This window comes from Triturus cristatus, chromosome 2_1, assembly GCF_964204655.1.
Source record: "Triturus cristatus chromosome 2_1, aTriCri1.1, whole genome shotgun sequence".
In the NCBI taxonomy this organism is placed as follows: Eukaryota; Metazoa; Chordata; class Amphibia; order Caudata; family Salamandridae; genus Triturus; species Triturus cristatus.
In genome coordinates, this window is record NC_140581.1 from 1,187,974,410 (window position 1) to 1,187,995,762 (window position 21,353).

Sequence of the window (21,353 nt, forward strand, 5' to 3'; positions counted from 1 at the left end):
TAGTTAATTCTTTGAAATATAAAAAATGTAATTATTCCAATGGCATCTGCAGAACACAATGACGACAACAAACCAAATTGAGCTCATTCCAAACATTTTCAAGAAGGGGCCACACAGTTATAACACACAACACAGCTTGCTGAGGCAAGCCATCCTTACACAAAGAGCACAGTTGCTACTCACTCAAACAAGTACTTCACAAACATTACCACCGGTGACAATCCACAAACCTTATAGACACTCAAACACACAATCAACCCACAGGACAAAAACAAGAGGCAGCCCACAGACTGTACTCAAACCAAACTATTTGTAAATTATGTTTACAAACAAAAATAGCTCACAAAAGGCAGTCCAGGACTGCACCAAGACAAGTAAACAGCCCAAAGACTGTTCCATATTCAAGAAGACAGGCTCTAGCCCCAGACATTTTCCAAAATATGCCTAATTACCAGTTGGTCTGGCAGAGTGTTCGCAAACACTCTGTGTCTTTACCAAATCATACTTATTCCAGAAGGCATGCCTATTACAGTAGATCGGGATCCTTTTTCGTATATTTGTTCCATTGTGTACTATACATAAACCTATTAGGTGTCCCCTCTAGGGAAGCCGGCTGACTACTTTCTAGATCCATATTGGTACCTCCAAGACAGCAACACATTCTACGAAGTGTGCTAGGAGCAGGCATGCCAAAAATATTATAACAAAATATATTATAACTAAAGTAGTACTTATCCCAAATATAGTACTTATCCCAAATATTTTAAAATTAGAGACAAAACATCTCCTCATTACCTCCCTTTGTTTATTGTAATAATCAAATCAAACAAAACCAGAATCTTGGCCAAGCAAATCCAAAACAAGAGTGTCGCTCCAGCGACCTTACCAAACCAAAGTCTCCAACCTCCACCTGCCAAGCTCTGGGTCGACCTAATGGTCACTTACGCCAAAGGAGATCTCAGTCAGAGCCGGCAAACACCTGGAGGGTCAGATCGGGAAAACCGGAAAAAACACGTTGGTCTGCAAAGACAAAGGGTCTCCTCGTGCAGGGTACCTCCTCAGTAGATTTCTGTCCCCTGTCAAGACCGCTCCTTTGGATGGCCGCATCTCCGATGAGCCCCACGAGTTGGGCGCCAATTTGTGGAAATTAGCCTTTTTAGGGGCTCACCGGTGCAGGGGTTCACAATTATCTGTCCACTGGTTCTTAAACCAACAAAGTAGAGATTGGTACGGAAGCTGGAATATCAAATAACAAGTTTATTAATCTCTCATGAATGGGACTACATCAATACAGCACCCTCAGGCACTGTAGAGGTAGTCCAAGGAATACAGAAACCAAGGATCTTATATACCCTGTTTACAGCTGATAAGCATGGAGACTCAAATGGGAGGTACAGGCATACACAGGAATAGCTATCGACTAACATGGGCAGGCAAAGATTACTTAGTCAGCAAAATGGGAGGGGAGATAGAACTGCTTGCATCAGTCGAAACAGCCTGACAGTTACATTCTAAGACAGGTTCATTCTAGTAGCTACAGGCCTTTCTGAGCATATACATAGCTCTGGCTCAGTACTGAAGGAGTTAACTACAGTTGATGACTCAAGCAGAATAGAAAGGCAAGCAGCAGTAAATACGGAAGAATCACATGGCTAGCACATGGCTAACAAAATGGACTCCACAACCAAAATGGCTTCAGCTCATGCTAACAGATTATCTGCGATTTCCACAGTACTCCTAAATGCCTTCTGTGAATACCGAAAGTCGTAAAGTTAGGATTTTCCCTCAGATTACTTTTGTGAATCAGGCCCTTTGTGTGGCAGGGTAAGAAACCCAGACTCAAAATTCAAGTGATACAGTTGCATCCCAAAGAGGGAGGTCTAGTGCTCCCCAATATAAAAATCTGCTACCAGGTGTCATTTTTTTGTTTGGCTGACGATGTCCTCTTCCGCTAGCTCGCGCAAAGGGAATTTCTATTTCACACATATGGTAAAGGTATCTGAAATAGGGTTTCCCCCCTTCTTAAAAATTCAGAGGCTACCTAAAATATTTAGCTACAAGACCCCTCAAATGATCATGGATCGCTTTAATAGGATCTGGGAAATCTATACAATTTCTCGGTTTCATTTCCACTTGAAACTTGTAGACTGAATTCCACTGAGTTTATATCTAATCAGACTTGTAATCAGTGGTCTCGTTTGGGGTTTCGGAGGGTGCAAGATTTTTATCACAATGGTGAATTTTCTCAGTGACATAGGCTGGCGAATCTGAATTCGAATCTTAATGTTTCTTTCTTTTTTAGCTTTGCTAAAATTAAGCTTTTTTGTGTCGGAATTTGTAATAGGGGATGGAACATTTGCAGAGAATCTCAGCTAAGCCTACATGTTTCCAAAATACAGGGCACAGGGAATTGGTACAGACAACTATATCTAAAAAGAAGCAAGGCACTGCTTTCAGATTTTCTAGAGTTAATAGAATTCTCAACAGGGTGTAAACTCGATAGCTCTCAGTGGCAGTTTTACAATTGATTAAGTTACAAGGCGGGTCGAACTGCCAACCTAAAGAGAATGGCTTTTTCAGCAAGTGGATGCTGTATTATACCCCAGCCAAAATCAATAAAATGTATCCAGGGGCAGAATGTAGATGTTTCAGGTGTAATTAGGCTAATGGGAATTGCCTTCATATTTTGTTTACATATACTTGTCTAACAAAATTCTGGCAGGATATTTTTGCTGAAGTTAGCCAAATATTGAAACTCAATGTTTCTCCGGATGCGTATGGTGCACTTTTTGGCATTACACTTTCCTCTCTAGAAATGACGATGCAGCACCAACTAGTAGTTATTTCCATATTAGTGGCAAGATTATTAGTTCTGGTGAATTAGAAATCAGATACAGAGTTCATACTCATGAAATCATGTATCCAAAAAAACAAATGAGGTGCACATATAAAGTGGATAGGATTTGGGAAAATTAGGAAAATTAATTTGATATGTAATAGATAAGAAAGCTTTTTTCTTTTTATGAATTATGATTTGAGTTATGATGTTAAATTCATTGGTTGAACAAATTTATGGCTTGAATTGTTTGATTTAATTGCAATGTATACAAACTGTTCTGCTACATCTCACAAAAACAAAATAAATGTAAAAATAAGACATAACAAAAGTGTGCCTGCAAATATAATTATTTTTATTCATTTATATATGCTGGATGGTTATTGCGAGAAATGATGGGTAAAGAAATAATTGAAACTGCAGACACACAGAACTGTTTAAAATAATTTAAAGAAAATATAGAATTTAAGTTCAAAACTTTATAAAGCCTTTTGAGAAATGCATGTGTATACCAAAAGGAAATAGCACTCAAATATAAAGCACTTTCATGATGAACCATGATGTCACTGAAGCAAATTAAGTAAATTATGAATGCTCTATTTGTGCATATAAAAAATAAAATAAAAACCTATATGTTTTATTTCAAGGATGAAGTTAATCAGATTTTGGAAACCAACCTCTGGTTACGTCATGTAAGTAGCATACCTTTTTATTGTGATAATAATCTGAATAATCAATTAGCAGAAATAATTATAAAGTTATATGTATTACATACTTAATAACAGGACTTTCAACCAACCGTCTGCATCCATTGGTCTGTTATTGTGTCATTCACATTTTTCTTCCGCCCCCATACAGCATACACCATAGGGCAAAGCTTCAGCCCCCTCCTGCTATCAGCTAACTTCATTGTGAGTCAAAGCATTCTGACCTTTCACATGGATCACATCTTCAAGAAAGTAGCTCCACTGAGTGCGAACAGTCATTCTTTTTAGTTTGGTGAAGGCCCAGCAGTTTCCCCAACAATAAAGCTTTGCAAAAAACATGAAAAACAAAACAATCATTGACAACACCAAGAGGCTGGCGGCCAGACCTATTGTCTTTGCCACTGTTCGTTACGTTTTGGTTATAAGTTCTAGGAAACCCTTTCAGAGACAAAAGAAGATGACCCTATGGGTGCATCTTATTGGTATATGAGGTATGGAGCTTATTCATTACACCATTGGCATGTCTTCTCTGTGTTAATGACTCAGCAAACCTTTGTGTGTTCATGACAACTGGTTATTGTTTTGTAATTATATTTATATGGCACTTACTACCCTGGACGAGGCGTTGAAGCATTTTCAGCGAGTACCATACTACTTCGGAACCTAAAAAGGATTAGTGGTTGATTAGTATATTAAAATTTGAGTTTATTTGAGCGGTAGGCATGTGAGTCTGTTAGTTGGACTGAAAAGGATAATGGGGGATGGAAGAGGGAAGAGTCTACAAAGTGTTTATTGGGAGATCATAGTAGTAAGATGACTTTTGGGATGAGTATAAGGAAAGATGGAGGAGGGAAGGATCTTTAGGAATGGATTAGGGAGATCATAGTAGTAAAATGAGTTTTGGGATGAGTCAAAGGAGGGATAGGCAAGGGAGGAATTTAGAAGGGTTGTTTGGAAGATCATAGTATTAAAATGAGATTTGGGGTGATCCAAGGAGTGGTAGAGGAGGAAAGAGTATAGAAATGGTTATTTTGGAGATCAAGGTAGTAGAATGAGATTTGGAATGAGTCAGAGAGTTGAAGTAGAGGATATATTGAGAGAGGCATAGAATTAAATATAGGGTAGTGTATTGAAGAGAGTCAAAGATTATTTTTTTACAGTAGGAGTAAAGTAATAAATATATAGATACATAAGAACATATTATTTATTTTATTTTATGGAGTTTTATATAGTGCAAACTTGACTCGAAGGTATCGGGTATTAGAGCACTTTACATAGCACCAGTTGCGTTACATGAGGACACATTCATTTTTGTTAGGCCAGAGAGATTAAGTAATTTGCCCAGAATCACAGGATGTTCAGTGCCATTGCCGAGACTCAAACCCAGTTTCCCAGATTTGCGGTTGACTGCCCTAGCCGTTAGGCAATATATATATATTTATATCAAGAAATATGCATATCTAGATACATACATATAATCCAATTAAATGTTTATATACATCGGGTATGTTGTACATTTGTGTTTAAGTATGGTGAAAAGAGCCAACTCTTGAGTATTCTTCTGAAGATAAGATAGTTATCTGTGGATCTTATGTTTGGGGGTAATGAATTCCATAGTTTGGATGCTTAGAGAAAGATGTCCCACCTAAGGTTTTTTTCTTGTATGGTGGGATATTGAGGCAAGGAGCCAATCTGTAGTGAGGTTCTTTTGTTGAATGTAGTTGGTGATTTTGTTCCTGATAAAAAGTGGTCCTTTTCCATGTATTGCTTTGTGGGTGATACAAAGCAGCTTGAATGTGGATCTTCGGGCAACCGGTAAGCAATGTAGGGCCCTCAAGGCAGTGAAGATGTAGGCTTGTGGCTTTACATGTAGGAGTAGTCAGGCAGCAGAGTTCTGAATCCGTTGCCGTCTTTTAATTGTTGGTAAAGATGATCCGTGGTAGAAGGCATTGGCGTAATCAAGTTTAGACAGTACAAGAGAGATAGTGACTTGGGCCTTGTGTGGAAATCTCAGGTGGGGAAGATGCATCGCAGAGTTTTCCTAGTAGTGAAGCTTGGTCTCCACTTGGGAATTCATTGATAACTTGGAGTCCATGGTAATTCCAAGGTGTCTTACTTACTTAGATCTTTAAGGAGGTGGTCCTAGATCGGCAGGCAAGGCGCAAAGTTAGTCATAATTTTTCAGTTCGCCATAAGTGAGTATTTCCATTTTGGAAGCATTCAATTTGAGATGGCTCCATGTCATCCACTGATCAATGGCTCTGAGGCAACTGAAGCTCTGTGAGTTTCCAATGTCTTTGGGCTTTCCAGTTTAAGGAGTATTTGTGTGTCATCTGCATAGTTATAGCATGTGAGCTGAAATTCATTGATCATTGCCAGTAATGACTTCATGTAGATGTTGAAAAGCAAGGGTGAGATGATAGGGTCTTGAGGAATACCTGCTTTTGTGAAGTATGGTTTGAATGAGAAAGGTGGAGAATGGATGACAATTGTTCTGTTTTGAAGGTAGGATGTGATCCAGTACCCTCTATGCCGGCTTCGTAGAGTCTTTGAATTAGAGTGTCATTATCAATTGTGTGAAGGGAGCTGAGAGGTCCAAAAGAAGTAGTGCAGCAACCCCATTGCAGTCTACCGTGTTCTTAATGTCATCCTAGATGGCGATGAGGGCATATTCTGTGCTTCTTCCTGGACAGAATCCTGTTTGGAAGTCAGAAAGTATTGCGTTATCTTGAATGAACTTTGACATCTGGGCGAATGCTGCTCATTCAATCAGTTTGCCCAGGAAAGGTCTATTTGTAATCGGTCTGTGGCTGTCGGGGTCAAGCAGATCCAGGTTAGTTTTCTTAAATAATGGACATATGTATGCCTTTTTTAGGTCTTCTGGAAAGATTCTTGGAGTTACGGAATTATTGATGATTCTTCTTACTGGTGTGGCAGCAGAGGTAGTTAGAAGAATGTTCTTGAATATTTGTGGTGGACAAGGGTCCGAAGGGTTGCTGGCAGGCCTGCTTGCTTTGACCAGATCCATAAATTCACTTTGTGATATTGGTTTGAAGGAATGGAGAGGCTGAGTTAGCTTATCCTTGGAGGGTATATTTGGAAATGGGTTGGTGCTGGTGGTTTTGCTTTGTTTTAAGTAGGAGCCAATATGCCTGCTTTGGTGGTGTAATGATCTGCCAGCTTGTCTGTGAACTCTTGAGTAATGGGATGAGTTCTGTCCATGCATTTAGGTTTACAAAATTCTGTGGGAATTTTGTAAGATTCTTTATTTGCACATTTAGCATTTTGTGATCTGTCTGAATAGTACCTTTTGCAGCTTTTTTAATAGCTGACTTGTATAATCTGTTATGTTTCAGTAGGCAAAGTTTGTCTTGAATGCTCTTTGTTTTGAGCTAGTTGCATTGCAGCTTTCTAATTTGCTGTTTTCTCTTTTTTAGTTATGTAGTTCTCGAAGGTTGTTCTGAGCGGTATTAGCATATCAACAGCTTCCTGAAGCCACTCATATAGTTTTTGTATGGAATTTATTGTGTCTAGATCTGTGTTGGACGGTAGTTATGTTTCTAAGTATTCAAAATTCAATTGTTCCACAATTGATAGGTGGATGCATGTAAGGTGATTTTAGGTGTCATGCTTTGTGGTATTTTATGTTGGAAAACTAGCAAATGGTGATCTAACCATGTGACTGGAGTAATCGTTTGAAAGATAACTAGTTCTAGATTTTGCAAAAATTACATCTAGGATGTGCCCAGCGATGTGTGTGGATTTGTGGACGATATGATGTAGGTTCAGTGTGTCAAGGCCAGTGATGAGGATTTTTGGATGGGGCATATTGGCTTTATCAGCAGCTCTGTCCCGTAAAAGCTCAGCCTGACCATACGGGCAACACTCATTAAAATCAAAACAATTGGAGGCTGCTAAACCTAGTGATCCCCAGCTTCAACCTGTAAATCTTGCTAACCCTCAGTCGCAGCCTTGCTTATCTCTGTGCTCCTGGAACATTAGTGGTCTTCATCATAAAACGGCCTCATTAGAGATACAAAATGTTATCCTCGGACATGACCTACTTGCCCTCCAGGAACATGGACTACTCACAACTACCCCGTAGTAGGATACATTGAATACTGGAAACAAGCTGTAAGGAACTGTAACTCTGGACGCCCCAAGGGGGGTCTGTCCGTTTACATTTCCTGCAATTTAAAAGGCCCAACTGAGCAACTAAACTTCAATGAGGACTGGCTGCTTGGAGTGCTGCTTCTCAATGCTTACATCAACCCAAGCGCACAAACAAAAAGGGCTCACTTAAACCGATTGCTCAAATTCTGTGTGACCTGCCCGGGAACTTCCCTTATGCAGACTGTTTGCCTACAGGGAACTTTAACACCAACCTTTTCCAGGGAAACCCATCAGATTTTAGAGGTCTTCTGCCATTTCATCCGCCGGCATTGAAGGATCAGATTAAACCCCCATCTCAACTATATTGTGGTTCAGGGATGCACTGCGTGTTGCAACTTTACAGCGCCGGTTTCATCATAATTAATGGTAGGCTCACACAGGACATTTCACCGAATTGGACATGGACAAATGGTCGAAAGTACTCTTACATAGACTGTACCATCTGTAATTCAGCCCTGTTCTCACACTTAGAAAATTATAGCATCATAGCACGATCTGATAGCGACCCCCGCCCACAAGTCGTCACTGTCACCCTAAACTCAGTCCATCACGATCTTGCTCCAATTGCTCACAAGGGAGTTCACACCAAAAACTTAAAACATTTAAGATGGAATGATGACATCAGTATTAACATCATGAAGGAATGCCGCTTACTCACAGCAGGCGGTTTCCCATTTACAGCCTCTCCCATCGCTGATTGGTCAAACTTCTGTTCTCATTTGTTAAGCCTTTTCTCATCCCTTTCGCATTCCCATACTGAGTTTTGCAGCACCCAGCCCCCTATTTTAAATCAAACCAGGGTGCTAAAGAAGATCAGAAACACCGCCCTATGGGCAGCCAAGAAGCATTCTGACTCTATCGACCTACTGAACGAGTACACAATTGCACAAAAAAACTACAGACGGGCATATCAAAAGGATAAACAACTCCACCTTGAACAATTCTGGTGGAAGCTTCTCTGGGAAAGCAAAAACCAGAACTCAAGAAAATTCTGGGCGCTAGTGAATAGGCAAATCAACGGAACTACCAGCCAGAGGAGTGCAAACATTGCAGAGGCAGAATGGGTAACATTTTTTACTGGCCATTTTAGAGCCAACGGAGGAGCAGATCCTACAGCAATTAATAATTCCATACTAATTGAAGACGCCCCTATGGAGTGTCTGGACTGTTCACAAGAGTCGAGGCAACATCAATGCAAGAAAATCTCTATCACTCAAATAAGGCTAGCTAAAATACTATCAAAAGCAAGACCAAATGGAGCGCCAGGTCCAAATGGCCTGCCACATGTCCTGTTTAAATTGAATATCCCTCTCTGGTCAAAACAAGTAGCAACCCTCTTCAATTTTTCACTAAGGAGTTCAACTATACCTGACTCCTGGTGAGGTGCAATAATTCTCCCAATCTATAAGTCTGGCTCCCATTTGTCTCCAAATAATTACAGGTTGATAGCCTTACTGGACGACGAGGCAAAGAATTTTGCGAGTATTTTACACGAAGAACTGAGCTCTTGTGCTGACCTGAAAGGACTGAATCCAAAAATCAAACCGGTTTTATTTCAAACTCTGGCACCATGTCTAATTTACTGGCACTATCGATACTCATTGATAAAGCACTAGTCTCATCCACGGTGGTTTACTGTTGTTTTGTTGACTTTAAAGCTGCCTTTGACCGGGTCCCTAGGGGAGCACTTTGGGCCAAGCTAACAAAGTTTGGAATCCTGGTCAAACTCTTGGAGGCAGTAGTCCAACTACATACCAACACCTGGATACAAGTCAAGCTTGGCACTGGCTCACATCTGTTTCGAAAAATTAAGACGACAAGGGAAGTCAAACAGGGATGTGTGCTAGCTCCGCTGCTTTTTAATCTGTTCATCACCGATCTCTCAGCAGAACTAGATGCGATAAACAGCCATCCCCCTAAGATTGGTGGTGTTTAGCTAAGCAACCTTCTGTATGCCGATGACCTCGCCCTCTTCAGTCTCACTCGAGTAGGGCTGCTACGACTGTTAAACAAAGTACATAGTTACACCGCTACGAACAACCTAGAAGTAAACCTAAAGAAAACTTAAGTGGTCATATTTGGACGAAAGCACTATGGAGGCGGTGGCTGGTCCTATAACAACTCTGGACTCGCAGTAGGAAAATCTTATAAATACCTGGGGATTAATTTAGACTGTAGGGGTTCCTTTGCCAAACATCGCAGCGACATCTCAATGAAAGCTATGGCTCTTCAAGTGAATCTCTCAAAACTCTCAAAAAAATTGACAGGCCCGAGTTTAACCCCAATGTTGGACGTCATGAGAGCCAAAATAGGCCCCACGTTGTCGTATTGCTTCAAAATTTCCATGGGCAAACTCATCACAACATTAAACCAACATGCGAATAAGATTTATAAATGGGTCTTTCAGCTGCCAAAATCTGCATCCGCTGCACAGATCCGACTGGAACTGGGCCTTCTAAATTACGAAATGCTAAGCCCAGGTGCTTATTTAAAACTGTGCCACAAGCTAAGGCAGGCCGGAGATGGCTCCCTCAAGTCACTGTTATGGTCAGATATCAGCTCTCGTAATCCTGGTGGGTCATACGGTTGGTTCTTTCACAAATGTGTACAGCAATTATCAGCAAGCGACCTTTGGAACCTTAACCCTAGCAACAAAGTTTTTAAAACAAGTATTAAGAAGCACATCTGTATGTGGTCCCATTCTACCGACAAAGTACTCCTCGCCAAATGCAAGCATGCATGGGCAGTAATTAACTCTTATCAGCTGGCCTCTCTTCCACCATGACTGAATTCCGGTTCCTTCACCAGTGGAAGGTGTATCCCAGTATGCACTCTTATTACTTCAAACTGTAATAAATTTAACCACGAATGTCTGTAGATCAGTAAACTGTTTTATTTCACAGTTTTCAATTGATTTTGTTGCTTCCAAAATTATTCATAAATTTCATAATTCAGGTTTGTTAAGAACCTCTTCTTGTGAATAAATTCCAATATTGTAAACATGATTCCATGTAGTAAATGTGAATATTTGGGTTACAGGGATGAATCCCAATGCATTTCGGGGTCTTCCTTCGTCAGGGGATGCTCCCTATAAACAAACCCGTGGTTAAGACACATACGGCACACGGCAATAACCATTTACCGGCACTCCGTAGACTTTCACTTCACATGTTTTTTAGTTGTTTTACAGTTCACTCAACGAGCACTGGGAATGTTTCAGGAATTTACGTTCACTGAATCAGATATCATTTGCGTCTACACCGTACTAGATCCGTGGCAATTAGTGATTGTTCACGTAAAAACTCTGGCTCTGTTGTTATGCTATCAGCTTTTACTCTCGTTATATTCTAGCGTGAATATTATTAATACATGGTCATTTTGTTTATAGGGAGCATCCCCTGACGAAGGGAGACCCCGAAATGCATTGGGATTCATCCCTGTAACCCAAATATTCACATTTACTACATGGAATCATGTTTACAATATTGGAATTTATTCACAAGAAGAGGTTCTTAACAAACCTGAATTATGAAATTTATGAATAATTTTGGAAGCAACAAAATCAATTGAAAACTGTGAAATAAAACAGTTTACTGATCTACAGACATTCGTGGTTTAATTTATTACAGTTTGAAGTAATAAGAGTGCATACTGGGATACACCTTCCACTGGTGAAGGAACCGGAATTCAGTCTTAAGCCACATCCCTCTTGATCTGGGGAAAAGATCCCACAGCACCGATAATATAGTGAAAGGATCACACAGTAATTGAAAGTTAAACGAAGGAGTGCGACCGACACACAACTTTACTCTCTTCCACCATACCTTCCCTGCACACACCCCCTGTACTTAAAACTGCGGTTTATGGCACTTAGATTGGGGAAATGGCACTTCCTGAAACATTTACCACTTTGGCGTCGCCTATCAGATGAGCTTCTGTGCAGGGGCTGAGGGGAATTGGTGGAGTCTTTGAAGCACGTTGTATGCCTCTGCCCAGTATTGCTGGCTTTGCGCAGACTAAAACTGAGGCCAGAATCGAATAGATTGGGAGTCCTCTAGGCAGGCAATCATTGCGGCATTGAACCCAGAGAACACTGCTTTAAACATAAGCTTCACAATCTTTATCCACCTTGCATATCGCAAGCTTAACTAGCAAACTCCAGGCCCAGTACTAAAACCAAGGAACACGCACAGGTGACTAAAATAACGGTATATCAACGAAGCAACATCCTAGCAAAATCTATGTACTCCGCCCCTGCCACAATACGGAACGCAAACTTAATGACCTCTCATCGACTACTGATAATTGACTGTTGTCACTCTGAACTGTACATTAACTTTGGGACACGTTTTTACAACTTGGTGCTTTATCTGTAGTTTTTAGAAGTAACCTCTATTTTCCTTTTTTATTATTATTATTAATTGTTTTTAACGATACTATGTTGCCACGTGGTTTTACATAAGCGATGGTTACCTTGTATTAGAAGAAATTTTATATCAACTACTTTATTGCTTTATTTCAATTGAGAATGATGGGTGGAACCTAGTGACATTTTTTTACATGTGGATTGTAATGATTTAACAAATCAAACAATAAATATATACATAACAGGCTTTGTCAAACCAAATGTTGAGGTCATCCAGAATGTACAGGTTGGAGCGCAGTGTTATCAGGTTTGAAATTGCATCTAGAAATGGGTCTTGGAATATTCGCATTGGGAAACATCCATTACCACGCGGGCATTGCATCGCAATGCCTTTACATCGCCGGTAATACAACACAAGTCATTACAACGACTTGCGCTGGATGGCGCTCTAACTTTAGGAATAGTATGATTTACTATTCCAACACCTTCCCTACTGTACGTAGACTGGTGTTGGAATAATAAATCATACTAGTCCTAAGTCCAGCGCCCTCCAGCGCAAGTCGTTGTAACGCCTTGCGTTGTAAAAACTGCGATGTAACGTTCCACGATCATTTTGATCGCATTGTAACCTTGCATTGCTAGGTCGAAGTCTGTAAATGGGGAGGAAGTTACACGAGGAAGTTGGTCTAGGGTTGCATCTGGTGAAGAGGGCCTCACAATCTGGTATGGAAACTTCATTAGCTTTAGTGAGATGTATTGTTTGCTTGAATATATCCAACCACTAGTCCACCTCCTCTTTTGCCTATACAATTTTATGTGATAATTTGATAGCCTATAGGAACAGCTTCATGCAACACTGCAGACATGTAATCTCCCAACCATGATTCAGTTAAGAGTAAGTTAGGTTGTGTGTCAATGAGTAGGTCTTAGATGTGATGCTTGTTTTTAGAGAGCGATCAAGCATTTATTAGTAGGCAGTTTAGAGATTCTGTTTTGGTGAAGTTTTGAATTAGTTTTTTAGAAGAGTGAGCAGTATTTTTTGAACTTGTAGCAGGTGTGTCAATAGTGCTAGTATTAGCTTTATGAGGATAGCAATCATGTTGCTTTTCTATATTGTATTCCTCATCCAGCAGGCTTAGAAGGAATTTTGATGGGTCTGCGTGTGTAGGTGGTGGAGATGGTGTTTGAGAGTGAGTTTGTGAGCTGTGTTGTTTTTGTAGAGTAGCCTTGTTGTATAATAGACACGGAGATGTGAAGTTGTGAAGAATGGTTATTTTGTTTGCATTTGTTTAGGGTGGAAGGTGTATGAGTTAGGGGTGGTGGTGCAGCATGTGGGTCATGTTGTAAGGCTCTGAATTCTGCAATGGATGAGAGGCGTTTGAATGAAAATTGTTGTGGTGTGTATTTGTGTTAGGTGTGGGGAAAGAGAAAGATTGGCAGTAGTGATGGTTTAGGATGTGTATTATTTGTGTTGTCAGGAGGGTGGGTGTATGTTTCTAGCTTGTGATGAAAGTATTATGCAATAGTCTGTGTGAGAAGTATTGTTGAGTGGAAGTTGAATGGTAAAGTGAGTGGTGATATGTTTTAGAAAAGAGTGTATGTTACAAGTGTTTGTGTTAGATCTTCTAGCTGAAAGAGGTGATATGTATGGTGGAGTGGAGTGTGAGAATTGTTTCTGTGTGTTTTTGGTAAAAAGCGGAGTATGGTGTTGGTGAATGATGAAATGATGTAGGGCAGAGTATAGGTTTGGTGGTGAAAGAAAGGGGTGTTTTAGAAGCAAGTAGAGGGTAGAGCTAGTGCTTCATATGAACAATATTAATATTAATATTACATTATTGTTTATGTTTTTTTAAAACCTTTACATATGCAATTGGTATAACAGGAGCAAATATATACTAGTTATGCAAATGTCGAATTTATACATATAAAAACAAGCAGTCAGCTATTAAAGGAAGCATTCTGCAATGGTCATATTAATTGGCTGCATTGGGGTGTCCACTGGTTAATCCTCATTTGAAACAGTACAGAGTAAAATTCATGTGTATTAAGCATAGATTGAGTTCATATGTATTAAAACAATGTATACAGCTATAAAAAGAAAGCATGCTTAAATGATCACTATGGGCAGTTACACAGGGATGTCAGGTAGTTATCTCACACATAAAGCAGCCAAAGTGCAGGTGCATTGAAACGGTAGGCCCATATTTCCACGTTGGTCAACTACATAAGTAAGCAGCAGGTTGTTCGTCAATCAAAGCAGCACAAAAATTAAGTAAAGTGCAGGTGTATTAAGGGAGCCATTTTTAGGTCTCGCCTACGCAGTGCGCATGCACTGCATAGGAGACCTTTAGCCGCTGTGCAGCTGTTTTTCCAAGCACATACTCGTGCTTGTGGCGGCGTACGCCTTGAGTGAGTGCGCAGCGGTGTGCCACAAGCACGAGTATGTGCTTTGAAATAGAGCAAACAGCTGCTACTTAGCGCGCCCCCGCGCGTGTACTCCCCCACCCCTCCCACTTGTTTAATTCATGCTTGTGTCAGTTCTCACTGCTCCATGCATGACTGTGTCATCCCCCCCACCGCCACCCACCTTCAGTGTCGTCACCCCCCATTTGCAATGCAATTGCGGCACTCGTGCTTTAGCTGTAAACATTTTAAGCTAAAGCGCGGTGCCAGAATTTTTTTCAATTCCTTTACTTTTTAACCATTTGCGGCACACGCTTTTGCTTAAGATATTTACAGTTAAAGCGCGATAGTGCTGCGATTATAAGCAAAGTAAATAAAGAGAGAAAAAAAAAGTTCATCCACCATTTTTTCCCTTTATTTACTTTGCTTTCAATCGTGGCGCTCGTGCTTTAGCTGTAAACATTTCAAGTAAAAGGGTCAGTGCCTCGATTGCTTCAAAAGCAAAGAAATAGAAAAACAAGTTATTTTCTATTTCTGTACTTTTGAAGCAATTACTGGGCATATATTAGCTGGCAGGTTTGGCAGGGTCATCTCTGTTCCGTTTGGCACACGTAATAGCGGCCATCACTATTGGGTCCTCGTTTTCCCGTTCTCTCTCAACGTTAGGAGGCTGTTGGCACAAAGATAAGGTGTGTCTGCTGAAATAGGGTTTCAGATTAAATCTGTGTGACAGGTAGGTTATTCCTGCATAGGTTGCCATGTGACTACGAATTTTTGGCAAATAAAAGGAGATTCTATTCTGGTTATTAAGCGCCAGAAATGTTTAAAATGCAACTGCAAGAGAGAAACATCTGAAAAACTGAACACAAATGTTTCCGAAAAACTACAATCCATTGTGAGCATAACCAAAAAAAAATGCTGCTCATTATTTTGGCTTGCTCTTGTTATCAGCTGTGCTGAGTGCCATTGCATCTTTTATTGATGCTTTCCATACATGTACTATGCGCACCAAACGTCCAATGAAAGCATACGAGCTGGAATGAACAGAGGAGAGTTTTAGTGCCTTTTCAGAATAGTTTGTTTATTAGGCAGTGTCGGCTAGATAACCAACATATATTTTCTGATCCCAGAAGCGAGGACACACCTATTGCATACCAAAGACTACAAATCCATAAAACAAAATGCTCAGGTGAGTGAGAGTACACATGAGATTACAGCACGTTCAGAAGAATATAACTCCTCTAATGCTGCAGGTGTGATTGCAGAAGAATTTGCTGGCCCTTTAACCATAGACTTGTGGCTTAAGATGCACAAAACACTCCAGTATCATTCACTCCAGCTCTGCAGGCTGCCTATCAATTCTCTTATGCACATCACCGGTGTATGCACATCACCGGTGTATGTGCATCTGAAGGACTGGGTTATTCTAAGACCCAGCGGTGCCAGGGAACAACACCTGAAACCTTCGTGGGTTACCTGTTCTGGCGTACAAAACACAGAGACACGGGACACTTCCAGCGACGTCAGAGATCAGCGTTTATTTACTGCAGGGATACAGAGGTCACAAGAAGTACACAACGTGTAGGTTCTCGGAGACTGCTTCGAATTGCAAAAGTGGATCGCTCCTTTTATACACGTTTTTGCCATTGCACAGTATGGTGAACAAAGGTTGCAACTCAGTTCCCACAATAAACTTCAAAAGAGTCGTGTTCATGTTTCAGGAGGCCGGAACATAATTACAACAGCATTGCCGGTTCCCAACTGTAAAAACATATCTTCTCTGCAATAAAACACATTCCATCCTGACCGTAAACACATTAAGAGAAGGGACGAAAACAGATGCAAAGAAAGGACAAGGATGCACAACAGATTAGGAAAGAGTGTTGGGAGTAATAAAGGAAACTTGATAACGGGATCAAAGACCTCGTGTCCAATGTATGCATGACTGAAACAATAGATCAGCACGGCAAGATGAGCCTCGAGCGGGGCCATCTGCCTTCGCCGTGTCATTTCCCTCATCGTAAAAAGTCACCCTCAAAGAAACACGTGTCCCTCGTGTAAGCTTGGGAGTCCCAGGGTCACGAAGCGGACAAAGTCCGTTCGCTGGCTACTTGAGGGCAAGAAACAAAATGGATGCTGTATCTAAAATGGAACCCGAGGGTTTCGGATGAACAAACCCAAAAATAAGACGAACCATACGTGGTTGCATAGCGAAACTTCGTACACCCACTATACTCGTCATTTGCGGTTCGTAGACACCAAACTCATCCATATTCGTCACCACTCAAAAGTGTCGTTCCGTCCCACACGGAACCTCAGACGCTCCTTTTGCCCTCATGTAGGCAAGCACTAGTCCAAATCGGAATCTATTTCAATATTCATCAGATCGTTCAGCTGCTGCTGAAACATCATTCTATTCATCAACGTCTCCTTGGTAACAGATGGCCGTCTTATACACGTTGTAGCAGAGAGACCACATAAGGCAGGACCACACTGTACACAAAGACAACACGTGAACAGAAACGTTACAACAACCCCTACGATCATCAGAATCTTCCAACCCCAAGTTGACATCAGGCCCCAAAACCATCCTAGAAGCGTCCAATTACCTTCGTCCACGTGTATGGACTCGGAAATCTTGTGCAACTTCGACATGGCTTGATAGACAGTTGGAGCATTGTCAGGAATGAAAATGCAACAACTCGAATGGATAACTTTACACACACCACCTCTATCTGCAAGAACAACATCTAGAACCATACGGTTCTGCAACTTCATGAGTCTATCCGCCTGAAGTTCAGCTGTTAAATTACCAAGGGCACTTGCAGTAATATTAGCAGTCGACTCAACTACACGGGTCAACTGTCTTAGGTTCCTACTATTAACCATAGGTCCCCAAAACGGAAAGAAACCCTTAAAGAAGTCTCCTGCTTCTTGACCGGCAGTATCCTCTTTGCTAATAACGCCTCTCACAACTCTAGTTTTGTGATAGTCTGAGGCAACTGTGAAAGTCGGTGGTAAAAGATTCGCAATATAACAGGTACCTGAAAAATCACGGGGTAACCATGTATATGCGCGTTCATAACATACAAAATAAGTGCCCTTAGCGGTCAGAAAAACAGGGGAAGAGAGCATCGGTAGAACATACGTGTCAGTGCAAGCACTGTTCCCAAGTTGTGCTCTCGGATTTCGACCCAAACCTTTCAAGCAGAAATTACCGAGGTGTGGTACAATCCATATTGGGGACGAGCTCTTAAGCTGTCTATCACCCACTGACGTACTATACTCAGCCTCGCTCAGATCCTTATAGGCCTGCACTTCTTCATCTGGGATAAGCGATGCATCAAAAACATCTCTATCTAAATCCGCTATCGCTATCGCCAAAGGCTTGTGATACGGCCCAGGACCAAAATTGACAGAACGTGGCTCTCGACTGGGGTAGGAATCTAGTGCACTACGGAACATAGTTTGGAATGCCCGAGCTGAACCCTGGGAGCTGTAGGGAAGGACCAAATACGGAATACCCCTATCCATGGTATGTGGCATTAACCCACACACCCAACAATTGGTAGTATTCATCACCAACTGATGCTGATGTAGAAGTTGAACGAAGGAGTTATTCATAAATTCCGCACGTCTAACCTGTTCATGTTGAGGCAAAGGATGAAAAGAATGTGGGGAAACAGTGGTGAGGGAGCTTAGTTTGGGAGAAAGAGTAGGTGGAACAGAAGGTAATAACAACGGTACTCCAAAATACACTCCACCCACCAATAGCATAGATACGGTCAGAAACAGTAGGAACACCTGAAACAGAAAACATTTTGTTCATACAACCCTCCGTAACTCTGATCTCTGCGCCGACATCCTTTCTACTTCCAACAGCTTAGAGAATGCCATCCTCTACAAACCGTCCGTGACGTACTTGACGCACTTCGTTCTGAGTAGCGATTATCAATCCCCAGGAGTTCCCAGGAATCGACAAAAGTAACCGACCTAGCGTCAGAAACCTGCTAAACAGAAAGGAGTACCCGCACGGCCCTACGTTAACCCGGATGGTAGGGTTTCCTCAAAACGTTCAATTTTATTACAAATCTCTTAGCAGTGAAAAGCACATAAGAACTCAAAAAAAAAGGATATAATTGTCCATAATACTCATAGCATCAAAAAGCAAATTTACAACTAATTTTTATTAGTCCTTGAACGAAGAAAGTATCGACTTCTTCCAGGTCGAGTTTGCTCTACAAACAATTGTTCAGCTAGCGCAACAGTGTTCGATGAAGTGAACGACGAGTCAGACCTTGGGTTCCCTACTACCGATGACTCCACATGTGGGTTTGGCAATGACGAATCATCCCCTACAGGTTGAGCGTCACTAAACGGCACAAAGTGTAAAGGAGTCTCAGTTTCCGTTGCCGAAATCCCAGTTCTCACCCAACCGTCCGTTGGTAAGGGGATCGGTACCTTTTTCGTGTGGCTAGCGTGGACCCAGTTTTTCCGGCCCTCTAGTCGAACCGCAGTCCTCGTTGTCAACAAAACTTGAAAGGGTCCTACGAATCTTGGCTCCAAGTTACGTTTCCGACCGAAATTTCGGGTAACGACCCAGTCGCCTGGCCGGAGCTGATGTCCAGGACCCTCTGTCTGCGCCGGTAGATGTTGATGGATTAACCGTAGTTTAGTGGTCAAATCATGAAAGTAATCATTAGCATTGGATACTCAAGACTATCAAAAGCCTTAGGTCTCGGGACTCCCCAAATGTTCGCAGGGCGGCCAAACACAATCTCATATGGGCTAAGCCCTACTCGAGAGTGTACAGTCGCTCTGGTTGATAGGAGAGCCAGAGGCAAGGCATCAGGCCATGATAGACCAGTCGTAGCTTGTATCTTTGCGAGTTTTAGTTTCAGGGTACCATTGTACCCTTCAACCAAACCCGCTGCCTGAGGATGATTAGCGCTATGGAATTTTTGACGAATTCCAAGACCCTTACACACATTCTGCATTACACTTCCCACAAACTCGCTTCCATTATCCGACCACACGATCCGTGGCATTCCATACCGAGGAAAGTATTCCTTCAGCAGGATTTTCGCTGTGGACAGGGCAGTATTATCCTTAAGAGGATAGGCCTCAATCCATCTGGAGAACGCACAAACCACAACCAAAACATACTTCAGGTTATTGCATCTCTCCATATGGATAAAGTCCAGTTGGATAACCTCAAAGGGACAAACAGGAGGAGCAAAATGACCAGGTGGAGTGGGGGTGCCCTTGCCAGGATTGTGCATCAAACACACCATACAATTCTTAACCACTCTCTCGGCACACTTAGCAATACCCTCATTCTTCCATACAGGGGACAAGAACTTACATATTCCTTTTGCACTAATATGTGACAACCCATGAGCCATCGTCACGACAGCTAATATGTACGCATCTGGTAACATCCACCTCTGACATTCCGTCAGGTCAACCCAACATCCATGCATATCCAACTTTCCCGTACTTTCTTTCCACTTGGTCTTTTCAGCTTTAGTAGCTTCGTTCTGAATTGCTTTCACACTCTCAACAGTATTTTCACACATACCAGTCTCCATTGGCCACCTCACTGAACTCGTAACATACATTCGGGTCGCAAGATCCTTAGCCGTTTCCTTAGCAATCTCATCCGCAAACGCATTACCACGACCAACATCATCCGTCACTTTCCGATGTGCACTACATTTAACGATCGCCACTTGTTTAGGCAATGTAAGTGCATCCAAAAGGTCATTCACGAGCTGCCCGTGTTGGATCTTCGTACCATGCGATGTCATAAATCCTCTTTCTCTCCACAGTCTTCCAAAGTTGTGCGCTACGCCGAATGCGTACTGACTGTCGGTAAACACATTCACTCGCTTTCCTTTAGACAAAACACACGCTCTTGTCAATGCAATCAACTCTGCCGCTTGTGCTGAATTCTGATTCAATCTCGCAGTTTCCACAACCGAGCTCAACATCACTACAGCATACGCAGTCGTCACATCGCCATTCGGCAATTTAAAGCAAGAACCATCCACATACAAAGTACCATCGGGATCTGTCAAGGGAGTGTTTTTCAGGTCCACACGACCCTTTGTTTCTTCCTCAGTTCGTAAGTAACAATCATGTGGCGGTACATCATCTGATTCCATATTAATCGGCAACAATGTCGCCGGATTCAGTACATTACAACGTTTGATCTGTATATGACTTGCCAAAAGGGTCAGCTCGTACCCAGACAACCTTGCACTCGTCAGATGTTGAGTTTTTGTCCGATTCAAGAGAGTGTCAACCGCATGCGGAACCATCACCATGAGCATATTATCCATAACAAGACCTGCGGACTGCCGAATAGACGCCGCTGCTGCCGCTGTCGCCCTCAAGCAACTTGGCAACGCTCTAGCTACCGGGTCTAAGGTCGAGGAAAAATATGCACACGGGCGCTGCTTGCCACCAAATTGTTGCGTTAAAACACTCAACGCACAACCTTCCCTCTCGTGGACGTATAGTGTGAATGGCTTGCTGTAATCAGGAGTACCTAACACAGGAGCCGAACACAACGCATCACGTAGTTCAGAAAAACTTTTCTGACATTCCTCCATCCATGGCAAAGGAGTCGAAACATCCTTGCACGTGAGAGCTATCAATGGCTTCGCTAACAGTGAAAAATTTGGAATCCACTGTCTACAGTATGACGTGATACCTAAAAAGGCACGCACATCTCTCTGAGTCGTCGGCACAATCATTCGAGCAATTGCTGTGATTCTTTCAGGGGTCAACCTTCTTCCCGCCTTTGACAATAAGTGACCTAAGTAGGTAACTTCTTGACAACAATATTGTAATTTAGAAGGTG

General features: G+C 41.8%; 1 protein-coding gene across 1 annotated transcript in view; it reads left to right on the top strand.

Annotated features, from left to right (window-relative positions):
• The window catches only part of CHRNA6 (cholinergic receptor nicotinic alpha 6 subunit), a 460,970-nt gene that overhangs the window by 273,101 nt on the left and 166,516 nt on the right, over positions 1-21,353 (top strand). Inside the window, exon 3 of the mRNA XM_085640867.1 lies at positions 3,484-3,528. Within this exon, the coding sequence (XP_085496993.1) occupies positions 3,484-3,528 (45 nt within the window). The remainder of the gene's footprint in view (positions 1-3,483; positions 3,529-21,353) is intronic.